Source organism: Sphaerodactylus townsendi, linkage group LG03 (assembly GCF_021028975.2).
Source record: "Sphaerodactylus townsendi isolate TG3544 linkage group LG03, MPM_Stown_v2.3, whole genome shotgun sequence".
Taxonomy (NCBI): Eukaryota; Metazoa; Chordata; class Lepidosauria; order Squamata; family Sphaerodactylidae; genus Sphaerodactylus; species Sphaerodactylus townsendi.
Window position 1 is genome coordinate 108,747,448 of NC_059427.1, and position 17,712 is coordinate 108,765,159.

General features: G+C 44.8%; 2 protein-coding genes across 15 annotated transcripts in view; one reads left to right on the top strand and one right to left on the bottom strand.

The window, feature by feature from the left end:
* The window catches only part of EVI5L (ecotropic viral integration site 5 like), a 53,561-nt gene extending 45,311 nt beyond the window's left edge, over nt 1-8,250 (top strand). For all 10 annotated transcript variants that reach the window (XM_048492067.1, XM_048492066.1, XM_048492061.1 and 7 more), the window contains 4 exons: nt 963-1,109; nt 1,538-1,633; nt 3,277-3,372; nt 4,174-8,250. In XM_048492067.1, coding sequence (XP_048348024.1) covers nt 963-1,109; nt 1,538-1,633; nt 3,277-3,372; nt 4,174-4,485 — 651 coding nt within the window. In that variant the 3' untranslated portion in view covers nt 4,486-8,250. The remainder of the gene's footprint in view (nt 1-962; nt 1,110-1,537; nt 1,634-3,276; nt 3,373-4,173) is intronic.
* Nucleotides 8,251-11,973: 3,723 nt separating this feature from the next.
* LOC125430220 (transforming growth factor beta receptor type 3-like) overlaps nt 11,974-17,712 on the bottom strand; it is a 32,054-nt gene continuing 26,315 nt past the window's right edge. For all 5 annotated transcript variants that reach the window (XM_048492072.1, XM_048492071.1, XM_048492070.1 and 2 more), the window contains 4 exons: nt 17,404-17,478; nt 16,957-17,097; nt 13,761-13,860; nt 11,974-12,648 (listed from right to left, as the gene is read on the bottom strand). In XM_048492072.1, coding sequence (XP_048348029.1) covers nt 13,781-13,860; nt 16,957-17,097; nt 17,404-17,478 — 296 coding nt within the window. In that variant the 3' untranslated portion in view covers nt 11,974-12,648; nt 13,761-13,780. The remainder of the gene's footprint in view (nt 12,649-13,760; nt 13,861-16,956; nt 17,098-17,403; nt 17,479-17,712) is intronic.

Below are 17,712 nucleotides of genomic sequence, written 5' to 3' on the forward strand. Positions count from 1 at the left end.
ACATGTAGGTTCTTTCTCCAACCTTAAGTCACAAACAGTGCAATCCTAAACAGTTATGCCATTCTAAGTCCACAGAAGCCAATGAAGGGGGAATGTCCTGGTCGTAGGAAAACTCCTTTGTCATGGTCTCTGAGCAATTGCACATGGGAACTGTAAATTCAGGACATTCAGGAGGACAGCTGAGGTTGAGGCACTCTCACAGATCCATCCAAGAGCCGGGTGTCATGGCCACCCCTGGCCACCGCCCCCAAAGAGGCTTCCTGCCGGTGTGGGGAGGCTCAAAAAGTCAAAAAGGCTCCCCACTGCTGAGAAGCCTCTATGGGCTTCAGTGGACTTACACTGCCCCAAAGTCCAAAGTATAGACTGCCGGCATAACGCTGGCAAAGGCTAGGAAGGAGCCGGCTAAAGTTGGCTCCTTCCCTGGCCACTTCCCCGGCCCACTCCTGCTACGCCAGTGGTGGCAGGGATCCTGGGATGCTGGCATGGCATCTGGCCCTGCATTCCAGCATGTGGGGGGTGTGGCGCCCACCTGCCAGCAGAATCACCTCTCTGCCAGGGTGAGCGCACTGGGGAAGGTGCATTTGGCAGTGCTATGAGTGAATTCGGCAGTGCTATGAGTAGATTTCCCCCCCTCCTTCCTTTGTATGGGGCTTTCACTCTGTCTAACTGTTGTTAGAGCTACCTAATGTGTACTCAGATGAGCTAGCAAATGTTTCATGTCTGGGTGTGCACATGCCTAATTCCCATGTGTGACTGCACAGGTGACAACTTTATGAACATCAGTTAATAGGTAAGGATAGCCTAAGTTTTGCTTATGAACAATGAGTGTAAGTATGTGGAAGGGGTGGGATATCTATTTGCTTGCATGTCAAAGATGTCTTGGTGGTACCCACAGATATTATTATGAGGTCTCTGGCCTTGAAGTACCATGGCCTCAGCTCATCTTTATTTCCTGTTTCCAGGATCAGATCCATAGCAACCATTTAAACCGTATGGAACAGGAATGTACTGCGTTGCATGAAAAGGTACAGTACCTCACTGCACAGAACAAGGGGCTGCAGACCCAGCTGAGCGAGACCAAGCGCAAGCATTCTGAATCTGAATGCAAGGTGAGTGAGATGTGGCATCCCATTCATGAGCAGTGCTGCTTCCCCTGTGGCAATGAGTGAATCTTGCTAGACTGCTACTCTGAGGGTAACAGCTCAGAACCTCATAGACTTATAAAACCCATCATCATTACAAAAAATAATCATTGGACCTGTAAGAGTGAACTGGCGGTGGTACACTGCAGTTTGGAGGTCTGTGTTTTCAGAGGATGGGATGAGAATCCTACCGGTTCTATATCCTTGGCTTTTGTCACTGTCCTGTCTTTGCAGAATTATCTCTGGGAATCCCTGGCAGCTGTGTGACTCATCATGAGTTTCCTGGCACCTCCAGCCACCATGAGAAACTGCAAGAAGTAAATTGCTTTCTGGTCCCTGCCTGGAGTTGCTGTCCTTGCTTGCACTCTGTCATTAGTTTGTGCTTTCTGTTGCAGAGTAAAGAAGAGGTGATGGCCGTGCGCCTGCGAGAAGCTGACAGCATGGCTGCTGTGGCAGAGATGCGGCAGCGGATTGCTGAGCTGGAGATTCAGGTTAGCAGCACAGGATGATAACTGGGCTGCCTTGGAACCAGAGCAGCACTTTGTCGGCAGCAGAATCTCAGGAGCGTTTGGTCTCGCTCTTTGCTTCATCCCTTGAGTCTGATTTTTGGAGCCGGGGGAGACTTAGCACAATGGCCAAAAAGCATGTTCCTGATTAATTAGTCTTTCATGTGGTCATAAGATCCATGTCTTGGAATTCTGATATACATTATAAATGTTAATAATATAGAGCGGTATTAAATAAAATTGAATCAGAATAGTCAAACTGGCATCACAGCATAAGCCCATGGGCACCATGGCTCCCGTGAAGACCTTTCCTGGTGTGTTTAGACAAGTGTGTTTAGACAGTGGATGGGATGTGACTTTGGTCTTGAAAGGCTTCTGATTAATTACTGAAGATCTGATTGGCTGTGCGGATTTATACAAAGTTGCTTCAATGGCAGCACAGCACAAGGATCTTCTCCATTTACTGAAGGTAAGCTGCATGTATGCAAGAAATATTTTTAAACAATGGATTCATTTTGAAAGGCATCTTGTTACCCAAGCTTCTGCCTGAAATGATGGACAGTTACTGTTAAAGTTGTGCATGACCTCATGCCCTGATAGTTTGTGGTAGGCTCTGTCTCTTATGACAGCCATTTTGTCATTGGCTGTGCCTCCTGCAGCAGCCATTTTGTAGTTGCACCCACCAACCTGTATCAGAATTCCGAATGTGCCACAGGCTCGAAAAGATTGGGGACCCTGGTCTAAAATTAAATTTCTAACCCAGAATTAGCTCTGGGCACTCATGATCAGTTGAGACAGAAATCAGCATTGTAAAAGACCCAGTTATACTGCTGCTTCTCTGAGCTTCTTTTCTACTTTTCTTTGGAATTTCTACTGCTATAAAATACATGATGTGATGCGAGTGTGCAGTTTATCTCCCTTCTCGCAAGCAAAGAAATGCATAGTGCATGGATTGTACTAGGCATTATTACGCAAAGAGATGTAGCCTGTAATAACCTGATTCCACCTTCAGTCAAGCCCACAAAAGAGAGGAATCTGGCCAAGAAGATGAAGGGGCTGATGACATTTTAGTGTACAGAGTTGTTATGGATGAGGTTAGCCTCCCTGAAGGGCACCACCAACTCTGAGGGGAGTCACAAGCTCCAACTTGTCCCCTTCTGCTTGAGTTTGAGGAAGTCTTGATTGGAGTATTGTTTCAGAGTTTTCCCTTCTTTTCTCATGCAAGAATTGGCTGTAATAGTTCAGCCTATTTGGATGAGGGCGATGTTCTTATTTACCATCATAATGGGCCTGCTCCATTATTTAATCTTCTTCTACCAGTGATCCAACAGGAAACAGACACCATGTCATCTGGAAACCACACTTAATTCATCTATAACACCTTGTTCATTTTCACTATTTGTCTTAGGTTAAAAGCTTCCCTACCAAAGGATTTTCAAAGCTAGAAGTAGTTTTAAAAGCCTGGAGAAAATTGAGGTCTCACACAAGGGGATTCTGCCTAGGCATAGAATGCTTTTTGGTCCATGCACTGAAGGAATATAACATTATGGGGAAAGGTAGAAGCAATTTTACACCTTCTGTACTGGCCTCATGACCCTTCCTCATTTCTTCCCTTCTTTTATTCACAGAGGGAAGAAGGGATGATCCAAGGTCAGCTCAACAACTCTGACTCTTCCCAGTACATTCGAGAACTGAAGGACCAGATTGACGAGCTCAAGGCGGAGGTGAGTCTGAGCTGATAGTAGAAAGAATGGAGAAGTCCATGCACTGGGTCCACTGTGTAGTTCCTGGTCTCTCACCTTCTAGCATCTATATCAAGTCACAGCTTCTTGTTTCCATACAGAGCCTCAAACTGAGGAGCAGAGGAAACAGACGGAGGCTTACAAAATTATGTATTTCCTTAGAAAAAGCAGAAGGCCGTATTTGAGGTGTGAGGAAGCCATTTGGTTGGCATCAGTTGCATCAGCTGTCAGGACAGGAATGCAGAGAGAATGCCCAGATTCTCACCACCAGCTTTGCTCCACAGGGATAGTTAATTTTGCTGTACAAAGTGACGGAAAGCACATGGTTCAGCTGCCCCATGCCTATGTAATCTAGGAAATACCTCTGACCCTATTTTAAAAGTAGCTGTATCTGCCTCACAAACACATCTGTCCTGTCCAAAGAGTGAGGCTGCTGTTGCTTTGGCTCCTTGCACTTATGCCTAGCTCTTGCCAACACCAGAGGAGGAGTAGATTCTATTCATTACACATTTGCAGCTCTTTCACCTGAAGTGCTTGTTATGGTACCTTTTGTTTTTAAAACATGGTACCCCTTGATCAGTCATCTGTCTGGGAGGGAGATCTGTTACACTTTATTCACTGCTCTTAGTTATTCCAGTGCAGACAGGGCGGTTTTTTTACATAAGACATTTTTCACCATGTCTGCCATTCATTCTTTCTCTGTATTTCCCCCTCCAGATTACTGGAAAGCTGTTTGGGTTCCATTATGCCTGTCCCTACTGCTGTTTCCCTGTCTCCCTGCAGATCCGACTGATGAAGGGGCCAAAGCCTTTTGAGGACTCCATGGGCTTTGATGGCATCCATATTGTCAGCCACCTGGCAGTAGACGATGACTCACTGCACTCTTCAGATGAAGAGCTGCTGACCAGCCCCATGGTGGTGGGTGCTTTGCAGGACGTCTTGTACCCACTGTCTCCCCATAACTCACGCTTTCTACGAGGTGCTGAGAGCTCTGGCAAGGAGAGTGACGGCACCACAGACAGCGATCCAGATGACCCTGCCTCTGCCACGGAGCCTAATGGTGAGATCATCTTTGCCGAGGCCCTGAGCAAATGAGGAGAGACGCTGCCGTCCCAGCTCCATCTGGAAGGTGCTTTGTCTTCTGGCCCTGAGGGAACAGGGGTTATGGACAGATCGCACAAGATGCCTTCTGAATCCCCTGCCCAGTGAGTATCAGGCCCCCAGGATGGCACAGGGAACAGACAGTTCTGTAGTTGGCCTGCATTACATGGACCATCTCTATTGTTCGTTGTCTGCACTGCCTTTTTTCCAGCTCTGTCATCATTGGCAATTTAAAATCTAAATCAATGTATAATACTGATTCACTCCCCCACCACCACCTCCTGCGGTCACACCTCCTTCCCACACGCGCAAAGTGATTGCACGTTCGAGAACTCCCTGGGGACAGTGGGAGCAAGGAGGCCATTGGTTCCGTATAATGCAGTTCAGTTGTATTTTATCTCTGTTTGTTCTCTGCTCAGAGAGACAAGAGGGATTGGTCTTCCCTTTATTTATATGTTTCCCTCCAGTCTGCTGTTCTGCATACAGAGAAGAGGCTTGAATGCCTCCATATTTGTCCTTTACAGCCCAAGGAGAGAGGAGAGAGGGAGTGTGCATGGAGTGTGCACTCCTGAAGAGGTGATTTGGTTCTAGAAAGGAAGAGAGATTATATTTTTGTTTCTGCGTATGTTATTTATTTATACTGTGTAAAATTGCCAGTCTGGCTCCCCTAGAGGAGCAGGGCGTAAAGCTTTAAGTTCAGTGATCTTGAGGGCTTTTATGGAGCAGCCACAGATGGAGCTGCTTCTGTAGCTAAAGATCTTTTTCTCTTTTTTTAAATTGTGGTAAGGGAAGTGTTACACATGATACTTTTCTAGGGCTCCTTTTTGCCTGGAGCTGTAATTCTGTTTGAAGAGGAAATTTTCGCTGCTGTCTTACTGCTGATGGTAAGTGGCAGTTCCTCCAAAATTCCTTTCTTGGAATGCTATGGGATGGTCCATTCTTTTCTGCAACCCCACCTTTATGATGCTATGTTTGGAAACCAGGTCCTGCAAAATTCCTGTTCTTCTCCAGGCAAGATGAAGTCAGCGTACTCCGTAATACATTTTTTTGGGACAAGAAAGGTATGATGAATTCCTTCTTGAATGTTGAAATGCCTAAGCGGATAACTGGAAGAATACTTTCCCATTAGTGAACAGAACTAGCAAATGAAGAGATGGGAATAACAGATGCCCAGGCATCTGATCCTGCCTGGCTAGAAAATAGAAATATCCAGATTTTCAGGGTGGAACTACACGTTATGAATCCAGTATAGGGAATCTGACTCTTGGTAATATGGAAAAGAAGGATACGTGCAGGAGAAAATCACTGAGAAAGGAGTGCTTGAACCCTTCCTGAGCCCACAGCAAATGCTGCCCTCACTCCATGCACAGTAACTATCAGCTCCACATTTAGGAAACATAGCTTTGCTGGAATGACATATAGGTTCTGCCCCCCCTCCTTCCCCCCTCCAATTGCAGGAGCAGCTCTCATTTTCTTCTGTGGACAGGAGGAAAACTTTAGCTTCTCAACAAGATTATCTTCTGTTCTTCTTTGGGCAGTAAGAACATCAGCATACCCCAACTGAAACAATCTCTAGTCTACACCTGGCTATGATCTCACTGAAAAAAATATTTTTAATGCTCCTTGCAGCGATCCTCATCTCACCTGGAAATAATATGCATTGGGAACGTGATATGAAGTTGCTTTGTATCGGCCAGAGATATTCTGCAACTGATGTTCATAACCTTTCCTCTCATTTTCATGGCACAGAGCCCAAACCTGCTGGCTGTACTCTGATCGATCCCCCTTAAAAATGGAGTCACATTTTGAGATCAGTAAAACCAACCTTCTGTAACATTTTCCTTAAGAACTGGTGCTATTTCCAGACTCCACAGGAAGGCCAGTGTTCCAGCCCCTTCTGAAAAAGAAACAAGAGCTGGGCAGCTCTATGCAAAATGCAGGATCTTTGTTGGTGTTACCGTCTGATTTGAGAGATCTGAAGGACCTGCTGCGAGGTGTCTGTAGGAGTTCCTTAATTCAAACTCTTTAAGTGTGGATTCACAGATGTTAGGAGCAGGACAGGGTTTCACAGAAGAAAGGTGAGAGGAACTACAAACTGCAGTCAGCTGATGATGCAGAACCTTGATATCAGCTGAGGAGGTAGTCCTCTCCAGATGTTTTTCGGTAAGATCTTCATCCATTGGGAAACTTCTGTGGTCCAGCTAGGTTACAAACTGGGAAGGGGACTGTTTCTATCTTCAGGGAAGGAAAAGCATTTCCTGTTACGGACATTTCCTCATACACTCCACATTTTTTGCCTTTTCTTATTCCAGTCTGTTACAAAGTGATGTATCCACTGCTCCCAGTTTGCTGGTTGGTTTTGATTAATTTCTGACTGAAGACTTCATGGTTCCACCCTTGTCATGGCCTTTGCATTTTATTTGGTTTGCAGTGAAGAAGATATTCTTTGATTCTCTTCCCTTCTCTCCCCGCCCCCCGCCCCCCCCGCAAGCTTTGCCTCTTGTAGCAACAGGGCAAATTTTGTAAGGCACTTTAACCTCCTGAAATTTGGACTCCTCTGGTGAGCTTAAGCCAGCATTAGTATTGCAGAAGCAGGACGAATCCGCACTCACCACCTACAGTCCACTACAAGAGTGGTCCTAAAGTATTATATGTGTATTTATATAAATATTCCTGGACAAGGTTCCAGTTTGGTATAAACTTGCATATTTTAATAGATGTACTCTATATCTACTCATGCTGCACTGTATTGCCAAATTTCTGTGATTCCCCTGCCCCCTTTCCACGTCCCCCAGAGATCAGCAGCATAATACGTGGTTCAAGCAGGAGCTCAGCCAGCACTGTTGCTTTGATCTGCTTGTGTCAGCCTGATGCATTTCTTTGTTACTAGTTGCAGTGTTGGATGGCTTGTGAAACTGTTCGCCAGTCTGTGCATAATTCCTAGCAATTGTTGTTTGTTTGTGAAGTGCTGCCTGAATGCTTGCTGCCTCCAACATTAACTGAAAGGGCGAGCTTTTATGCCTGCCGTTTCTAAATCTGGAGCAAACACCCCTCCCCCCCCCAACTTTAGTGTGTCAGATTTATACTGGAGTAAATGGGAGCAGAATGTGTTTGCAGGACAGTATCAAACTGTTTTAATGTAGGGAAGTATAACATAATGTGAAATACACCTTACTCAGCTTACTGACTCAGGCCTTACCTTGAGTTTATTCTAGCATAACTCCGACTCAAGTAAAACTTCTACCAAACTATTCAACAGTAACTATTCAAATTATTGCAACCCTGTTGTGTTGTCGTGCTGTTTAAGACCTTCAGACTTTTAAAAATAATCCTTTTTACATTCAAACAGCAGAAAAAAATATTAGATAAATTCTGTCTCTCAACCACTTTTTTAAAAACCAGTCATTAGCTAAATTGGCTTCTAAAAGGGTAAGTGTGTGCTTGGAGGCACAGGCTTCATACATGTCCCCAAACAGAATACAGCACAAACTGCTGCTATGGCACATATGTTGGTGGAAAACATGGGGCCAGGCAGACTAGTTGCAGAAGTGCTTTCTCGAGCATCTTTGTGCTGTCTTCTGTTTGGGGCAAGGGCTTTCTGCCCAGCCGGAGCCCAAACTAGAAGTCCGTCCGGATGCCATCACAAAGCAGATAATTACTAGAAGTCCATCCGGATGCCATCACAAAGCAGATAATTCACCACCCCGCCCCCTGGGTTCTCTGCCACTGTCGTGTTCTTGGGATTACATTATTAGCAGAAGGAATAGATTACTGTCGTGTTCTTGGGATTACATTATTAGCAGAAGGAATAGATTGCAAAAGGTGGAGGCAGTTCTTTTTACATGCAGTAACTCTAATGAGCTTTCTTCTCTCTCATTTCTCTTTGCAAGTTACTTGTGTACCAGTGTTGTTTTCCAAACTAAGGTGCCAAATACTTAAACCACTCAGTGCTGTGGAGTAAGGGAAGGTCATGTGTATCCAGGAAAGTAGAATCTGTGGGAGGCAGAGAAATGTGCACGTATGTACATGCCACTCTAAGAAGCAGACTTATTTCTATCAAGCATAAGTTTGCACAAACCTCTGCTTTCATTATAAATGCTATGGGGTATACTTGCTTTCCTTCAGCATTCATAATAAGAAGGGTCGTCGGGTAACAGTTGAACTTTATGTGGCCATTGGCTGCTGTTTTTGTGCCATTAGGAACTGAGTATTGGAAAAGATGGAGCCACCAAGTTGGCTCAGAACAGCCTGGCCCAGGCACAGGCTCCTGGGCAGGGTAAGTCAGAGGCTTTTTTTACGGAATTCAGTTTGCACTTTAATAGTCGTTTTCCCCTTCTTGGAGGAGGGAAATCAATGTGTGGTGCTGTGTTTAAGCTGGGGTTGGGAATGCTTCCTTGATCCAGCTCTGACATGACTTCTAGTCATTCTGTATTCTGAATGGATCCATTCTCTTCTTCTGTGTCAGTTTCCACTTCTGTAGAAGCAGGGGATGCTGAATTAACTACTGTGAATCATCCTGGGTAGTGCCCGGTTAATTAATTACACTAAATTGGGCCTGCCCTTCCTGTTCCAAGCCCCATTGCACAAGATAACAAGTACAGTATGGCTCAAAGGATAGAAAGAATAGCAGGTGGCAGCTGGAAGAAACAATTCTGTTTTCTAAGGCCTAGTTTATTTAGCCTTTGATCACAGAAACAATAGGATGAAAGTGTATATTGACATTTTCAGAGTAGTGGAGGCAGTGGTGGGATTAAAAAAATCTAACAACCAGTTCTGGTTGAGCAGGGAGCAGGGTGATGACCCCCCCCCCCCCGGCCGCTCAATCGGAACCGGCTGCCGACCCCGCTCAACCTCCCGATGGAGCTCGAGGGAGGAGTCGGAAGCAGTTGGTAGCAAGCCGTGGCCCCACCGGCTACTTTGCCCCCCCCAGCTCAAGTGGGCCATGGTGGGGGGCAGTGGTACGATTAGCTACCGGTTCTACTGAACCAGTCTGAATCCCACCACTGATTGGATAGTGCGGGCAATAGCCCACCACATAAATGTCTGTGTAATTGTCCCAGACTTTGATATGATAGTTCAGCAGATTATTTATACTAGGGGGAAAGCTGGCAGTGGTACATGTCTATTGGCTGGTGCCTATGATATTGATGATATATACCCAGTCCCAGAGTAGTTCCCCATTTTTATACTGTGTTTGGAGGGGGGCAGGGAGATAAAGAAAGGACCTATGTTTACATAGACTCACTGTGCCACTTGTATAAATACAGATAACATGTGGAATACATGAGGAGTGAGGCAAAAAATAAGCCCACCCTTTTAGAACACAAAACATTTCCCTGAGCCAGTGTTAGATTTTATATTGCAATTTTGGGTTGGATCCTGTTGATCATTCCTGCTGATAGAAAGGGGTTGGTTTGTACTGTTTTCACTGTTCTGTCTCCCTTCTCCCCCCCCCCACCCCGGGTAGTCCCCATGTGCAGAAGCTCAGGGGGGCATTCTGGGTTGCAGGGGGCGGGGCAATGGAGGAATCATGCTACACTGATGGAACTCATTCTTTTGGTGGAAATTTTCAGTGGGATTCAAGCCACTGCAGACTAGGTAAAGAACCTATTTGAGTGCTCTTAGGCTGTCTTCATAATCAGTTCTCATTTTTAATCATTACCAATGTCTAAAAATGCAATTAACTTAGTAGAGGAAACCATTTAATACCTGTGGGGACTGAAGAGGTGGACTTCTGCATGGTGTTATGTCAGATGCTGCTTCCCAGTATGATTGTTATTAACGTGACCAAAGTTAGTGTTGACAAGTAGAAATCACTGGAATGAGGGCTTGCGGAAAGGGGGGAGGGGCAGGGGTAGAAAGGATGTGCCTGGACAAAGTCAGCAGGTAGATGAAAGGAATTGGTGGACTTGTGTTTAGGCAGTACCCTTTTGGACACAGACTAAGACTGATTTCACTACCCTCTTGTTCATTCTGGGGAAACCCTCTTGCCCTGGGGTTGGGAATTTATCTGCAAAAAGTAGGTGGGGGTGAAAGAGCACATGCTTCCAATGCTGGTTCATGGTTCAAACCACAGGGCCTCCACTTCAAGGATCTCACGTGGAAAGTGGAAGGCAAAGGGCCAGTGCCAATGGAGCAGATGGATTAATTGTGCAGTTGGTAGAAGGCAGATTCATATGTTCAAAGTGTAGTAGGTAACTGCATCACGTCACTGTTTGGTTACTAGCCCTGGAGTAAAATGTTACATGGAATGGGGAACTGTATCTGAGAATTTTCCTGAAGCACGCCAAAGTGCACATCAGACCCCAGAGTATCCAGAAACACATAGGTGTTCATGGTACCTATGAGGTAGACTCTAACATTCACCATGAGGGGCAGAAATATTTTATGTGGCCTATTCCCCCACTGCTGTAGATCAGCAGATGCTCCTGGTTCTGCCAGTAGGAAATCTGGTCTCCATTCCTACCCTCTTGTAGGAGACTAGCTTGTTGATTGAAAGCCAGGAGCTAAAGAGTGAAATGAAGCCAGGGACACGGCCTTTAATGCTGCACGATACTTTAAGAACAGAACTATACCCATGCTGGGCTGGGCTTGTACTCATACAGAGCAGCCCTTCCCCATAGTAAGAGTTGGCCCAATGGTGTCACTGTATGTTAACTTGCCCCCTATTGTGTCTTCAGCAGGAACACTAAATACTGGCAAATAATAAGCTGCTGGCTGCTTAAAAGGAATATGCAGGTTGCCATGAATTTTTGTTTTCTATGTTAGCAGGGCACTGTCTCCAGAGCCCCAACAGTTTTTTAAATTAAGTGTTCAGTGTAATTATGTATCGGTATCCCTTCTCTGCTTCTCAGAATATAACTCCTATCCTTCCCAGCCCATGCCCGTTTTAAAACAAACTGTTGTACAAAAATACCTGTACTTAAAAACAAAACAATAAACTATTTACACTGTCTTAATAACTGTGTGTTTCCAGCATTTGGGAGAAGGCAAAGAACAAAATGTTTGTCCAGTGAGCAGGGTGGGATGGGGAAGAGGGACGTTAAACCTATAACTCAGTGCCCAGTTTGAAAACAAATGAAGTACTTGTTGGAGTGCAATCACAGTGATCTAGACTTTTACAGCCCATTTTCATTCACAGGACTTCCATCAGGTTCTGAAGATGCTCTATGACGTAGCTTTTTAGTGAAGGGTATATAATGTCAAGGCTTGTGTAAAACAGCTGGCAGAGGTGCAGTTTATGGGTAGAATGAACCATGTCTATGGGGACTATAACCAATGCACTACAGGAGAAAAGATGGGCTTGGCTTTCTGAGTTGCACCTGAGATAAAACATAGTGGCTGTTCTGCATCCCCAGGCAACTTCTCAATAGCGGCAGCAGCAGAGACATTAACATCCCTGCCCTAGCATATCTGGCCCACATGGACATAAGAAGTGTCAAAGTAGTACCATTCTTAATGTCTAGTGAAAGAGGTATGGTGCAGTTTTACAATTTGTCTGCACAGATGTTTAATAAAAGGCAACACGGTTGGTAGTGTGACAGCTGTCTGCCAAATTTGAATTCTGCATTTTCCAGAGGTCTTTCTTGCCTTGCCCAATTGAGCACCCTGAACGTACTTACATGGTGCATTACAATTAACACTTGCATCCCATATCAAGATAATAAGATAAGAAGCAAACGTGACAATATTTCATCTACGCTTCCTTAGTAGACCATTAACCAACCAATCCCTGCCCCCAATTCCTGAAACAGACAAATGTCTGACTGCAAGGCACTGCATAACTGAACAGCTTGCCAGTATGGGGCAAAGTGATGGCAAACTGGTTATACGACAGTGGAATGCAATATAATTTTGCATAGATTGGAGCAGAAGAATTCCACACTGTCCACTCAGCAGAGTGGTCAAACAGGGCCACTCTGTGAAGAAACAGGCACATTTCTCGAGGCAGCTTGTCCCAATCAAATAACAGAATCCCCCAACTGCTACCATCAGCATCAGAATTACACATTTAAACTAATGTCTAGAGACTGACAAGAAGTATTGATTGAGCTAGCTGCGAAGTCTGAAGCCAGGAGCATTCAGTCTGGGAGCCTCTGGTACAAGCAGGTTCACAAGAATGGGTATCTGGCTGCTGGCAAAAGAAATTACAAGAGCCTGAAAAGAAGAAGAAAAAGACAGCATGGCTAGAAAGAAATGCAGTTTTCACTGTCCGCAATTTACTGTCCCCCTCTCTTCCTGAATCTTTTGGCACATCAGCCCATTTCCGCTGAAGAAATCTGAAACATAAAGAACTGTAGAAGGCAACTTTCAATCCAATGCATTGTTGCCATAACAATCTAGATCAGGGGTGTGGTAAACCAAGCTCTGGCACTTCTAGAATGTTCAAGTGTTCCAATTAGTCCATGCCCGGCAGTAGGCTGGATGGAGAAATCTGTCAAATTCCATAAGCATCTGAAGCGCCCCTTGTCCTAGGACACCCCTGGTCTAGATCTTAGAGAGTGAGATCCATGGTGTTCAAGCTTCATTTGAATGTATAGAAGTTATATGAAAGCACATGCATGTTCCTGGGGAAAACCATTTCCACAGAGGTTACTCCAGAATAGCTATTAGTGGAGATGACAAGTGTTTCATTTTGGTTGCTTCTACTCAGCCCTTGCTTCAAAAGAATCAGACTGTCTCCAGCCACGAGGGAAGAGTGTCTACATATTTGGAGCACTCTCCAGCTGTGCAGAAAGAAGTGACATTCGTACATAGTTTTTAAAGGCACAGCTTCCAATGGCCTGAGGGGGACAAAGCACAGTCACTGCCCTCTATGTGACAGGGAAGGTTAAGGCCATGTGAGCATCAGTTAAAGAGAATAAAACAACAGAGACAGCAGGATATTGCCTGCTGGAACCTACCATAATTTAAAAAGCATGACCAAGGGAGAAAATGGATTCAAAGCGGAAGAGAATTTCCCAAATGCTTATTCCCCCCACCCTTCTGTGGAATTCCAGATAGGTGATTTTTTACAAATACATACTTTCATTATTGTGCATCATGATCTTTTCACCAATTGGTTTTTTTCTTAGTACATTACACAATTTATTGTTCTTTAAGCAGATTCCAATTGGGGTGGTTTTTTGGTATAAATTTAAATTTTAAAATCTGTTCAGACTAATTTCTAGTAAACAGAAGTAACTGGAATAGATTTTGCTGTTTTAAAAAAGCTATTGTTTTTTGCCCTTCTGATTTCCCAACTTCATTTTGCTCCTGTCAACAGATACCTGTGTCCCGTAGCACTGTCTTAGGGCACACAACCATGTACAGGGCCAGCTGGAGCTGAGGAAGTAGCCAGAGCCTTTGGAACTGCTGCTTCTTTGGGATCTGGTGGGGAGGGAATGATATAAAATGCAAAATTACTGCCCCTTTGTTTCCCTTCCCACTATTGTGCTTTCTACTGCTCCCACAGGTGAATAAAAAACACTGGTCAGTCAACTGCATGGGTTTATGAAGGGTACACATGATTTCCGAAAGTCAGCAAAAGCAACAGTCCTGGTGTGGGGGTCACTGAAAATTGGCTAGGAAGCACCCTAGTGCTTGAAAAATGCAGTGGGTTGCTTATATGAAGCTGCTTGTTCTAACTTTTGCATCCCCCATGCTGTAGTACCATTGTTCAGTCCAGCTCAGCAGATGAGAAGGTTGCAAGGACTGCTAATATAGTATTCTCAAGCACCCACATCATGCCTTAGAGCAGGGGTCCCCAAACTACGGCCCAGGGGCCAAATGTGGCCCCCTGAAGGCATTTATCCAGCCTGCCAGGCATGGCGGCGATGGCTCCATTCATGTGCAGTGGGGGCTCGAGGGAGAGGAGGAACCGGCCCCAACGGCTGTTGATTGCAGTTACATGATGGCACCCCCAAATCTCCATGAATTTTCTGACCCAGAGTTGGAAACCTTACATGTGGCAACGCCTGCTCCGCCCCTCCCTCTCAGCTACTCCATGTGTTGCTCTCAGGCCCTGTTCCGCCTCACTCCATCATTGCATCAGCCAGGCTGGCCGGAGTAAACAGCTGGCTGCTAGGGAGGAAAAAAGAACCCATGGAAGATACCTGCATCCTGGGTTCGGTCAGTCTTTCATTAGGGAGAGAAGTTCCATGGCACAGGGGAAGGTATTCCACAGCCTCCCCAACAATATTTGGAGCCCACCCTGTACTTGACATACTTTGGTCACTGTTCTAAAAATAGACCATGACAGAAAGGCTGAAAGGTGAAATCAAACATTTCACAATCATTTGTGCATAGGAATTTGTTCATAGTTTTTTTTAGTCTGGCCCTCCAACAGTCTGAAGGACAGTGAACCGGCCCCCTGTTTAAAAAGTTTGGGGACCCCTGCCTTAGAGGAGGCCAAGCCAGTTAAATATAAAATCAGTATGATTTAAGTGTTGGTATTACTTTTATCTGCTACATAAATTCCTTTACAACCATGTCAGAAATGAGAACAGCAGCAGAATTTCGGTCATCAAGGCTATTCACTCAGAAGCCCATGTGCCCACCCAGTCTCTCTTGACATCATACGGCCTCCTCTTTGTGACAACAGCCTCATAGTTGAACACCACTGTTAAAGGAGTAGGCAGGGGAGAGTTGCCTCCATATAATAAGAGCTCATAGTTTCCCTGTCACTGCTGCCATGAATGCAAAGGCATTCACATTGGGCATGGAGGAAAGCGCGCACAAAACTTCTAATGAAAATGTATGGACATTCCATCAGCCACTATTTTCCATGCACTTTCCCTTTGCTATTCCTGAGGACTAAAAAAAATGACCGAATGTATGGACATTCCATCAGCCACTATTTTCCATGCACTTTCCCTTTGCCATTCCTGAGGACTAAAAAAAAAGAAGGTACCTGCCAGATCTCTATGGTGTCATAATGCTCTTAGCCACAATCAACTAGTTCCTCTGAATCCCAGCTTTCTTTTTTATTTAAATAAGTTTGTAGCTCTTTTCATTATAAAAATATTTGGGGAAAAGTATTTCTGTAACAAAAACAGCTGGAGACTTCTTTTTTAAAATGAAAGCTGGGGGTTCAAAGGAATTGTTTGATTGTGACTGTGTGGTCTCTTTAACAAGAGGAGCACAGGTGAAAAGTATTTATTACCCTAATGTTTTCTGGGCAGCCAGCTGTTGGTTGGTCCCTATTTCAGTGTGTAGCCTTCTTTGAGAAGGCTTCTTGAGATGCTAATAAGCTAAACATTTGGCTGTGGGAGACAGAGGCAAGCAAAATTAAACCAAAGCAAGCAGGGTCTTTTAAAAATGCACTCTCCCATCCACATAGTATGCCAACATACTTCATGGTCTTTTCAGAAAGATCGTATCAAATCAATTCGGGAAAAACCAGAAGAAAACAAACAATTAGGGGACAGCGTGCTGTTGTAGCTCTAACAGGCCCACTCCAGTTTGAATGCCAAGCTTGAGCAAAGCCTCCCATTTGAAAGCAACCCAAGTGGAAATGTGGGAGGCCAGGCACAACAAAGTTAGAATCAACAATGTTTAGTTCTGTATATTTCATAATTCTGACACTTCAATTAGTTTTTTTTTTTTAAATGGAAGCAAGTTTCCAGATGATGCTGTTTCAAAGAAAGCTTGGAAATGCATAATGATGTTTGCAAAAAATATCAGGAACAAGCAGGTGGCCTGCACATGCAAATTCTTCTTCTTCCTTTCTGACTCCTACTCATCACTACTACAACAGTTTGGCCCTACTTTTGTTTTATCTCTGTTTTTCCTCCATGGGGGTCACTTGACGGATATAATTATTCAAAGAAAATATTGACATCTTCTTGTCATAACTTACTGTCCACAGATTGTGCTCAGCACGAAATCCCCTCCATGTATTTAAGTCCAGGAGTTTCCTTGCCACTGTGTCCACAGTGTCACAGGTCACCTAAAGGCCATGTTTCCCTAGGTTTGCCAGCTTTGGGCTGGGAAATATCTGGAGGTTTGTGGGGGAGGGGTGTAGAACCTGAGGAGGGTAGGATTTGGGGTGGGGAGAGACTTCAATGGGTATAATAATATCATAAGAGTGTACTTTCCAATGCGGCCATTTCCTCCAGGTGATCTCAGTTGCTTGGCCACCGGGAGGTTGGCAACCTGACATTCCCCCAGTTGACCTTAACTAGAACCCAGCTACAAAGGAAATGATCACACAGAACTCACTATGACAGGGAGAGAAAACACCATGCTGAACAGCATAGACCTACTCGTGCCTTCTGTGCCTAATGCAAATGGCTAATGCCCTGAAAAGCTATATTAGGTTCAGAGGTTGTGGTCTAGCTCCTACCAAAGGCATAGGAACAGTGAGTGGGTATAACCCACAATTTCAGTGAAGCAAATGCTAGGCAAAACCTAGGAAAACCCATTATAACATATTAACTATGTTTACATGGATGTGAGCTGGGAGGTTTAAATGAAAGTAGTTACCTGTGGTACTGTAAGCAGTTTTACATCTACCTGTCTGGGAATGAATGAACCAGAGCCCACTAGTGAGGGAGATGCCAATGATAAAGGCTGAGAAGGCTATGCCAACTACCGCTGGGAGCTCAAGGTGTTGGGCAGCTGTGGCTGTAGAGAAGAAGACAAGGACAGAAAATTAGTTCCATTTCTATGTTTAGGAAAAGCTGTTGAAGTAGATGGATCAAGGTTCTAAGTAGGGCTGGCAAGAGGTCTCTTGCTCCTGTTCCAGCAGTCTTCCAGAAGCAGGAAGTGATCCATTAGCGCCATGCCCTCTGGATATCTGTTCACATACAAAGCTGCAAAGTCAATGCAATAGGACTTGATTCCACTCCTCTCTGAGTTGAAGACAGAATCCACCTGCAGAACCGATCGCAGGGAAACAAGGCCAGTAAGATAGCACAATTTGTTACTTACATGGGACAGGCTGTGTCTTCCATGAGTGGTTTACATTCTTTGGTGCTTTTCCTCGCTGGGTGAGCAGAAAACGATCTACCGAAAAGGTTGGTAAAGTCAATAAGGTGATAGAAAACAGGGGAATTTGCAAATAGCAAGCCCCTTTTACCATGAAAAAGAGGGCTGAATTCTATTGCCAGCACAGCACCTTTGCTTCTCAAGGCAGGCCAGCTGAGGATCATTGACATAGTCTGAGTATCAAGCTTGGTGAGAGCAGAATTATGAATAAGCCTCTATTGAGATGGGGCTCCTGGATAGTTACAAGTCTGC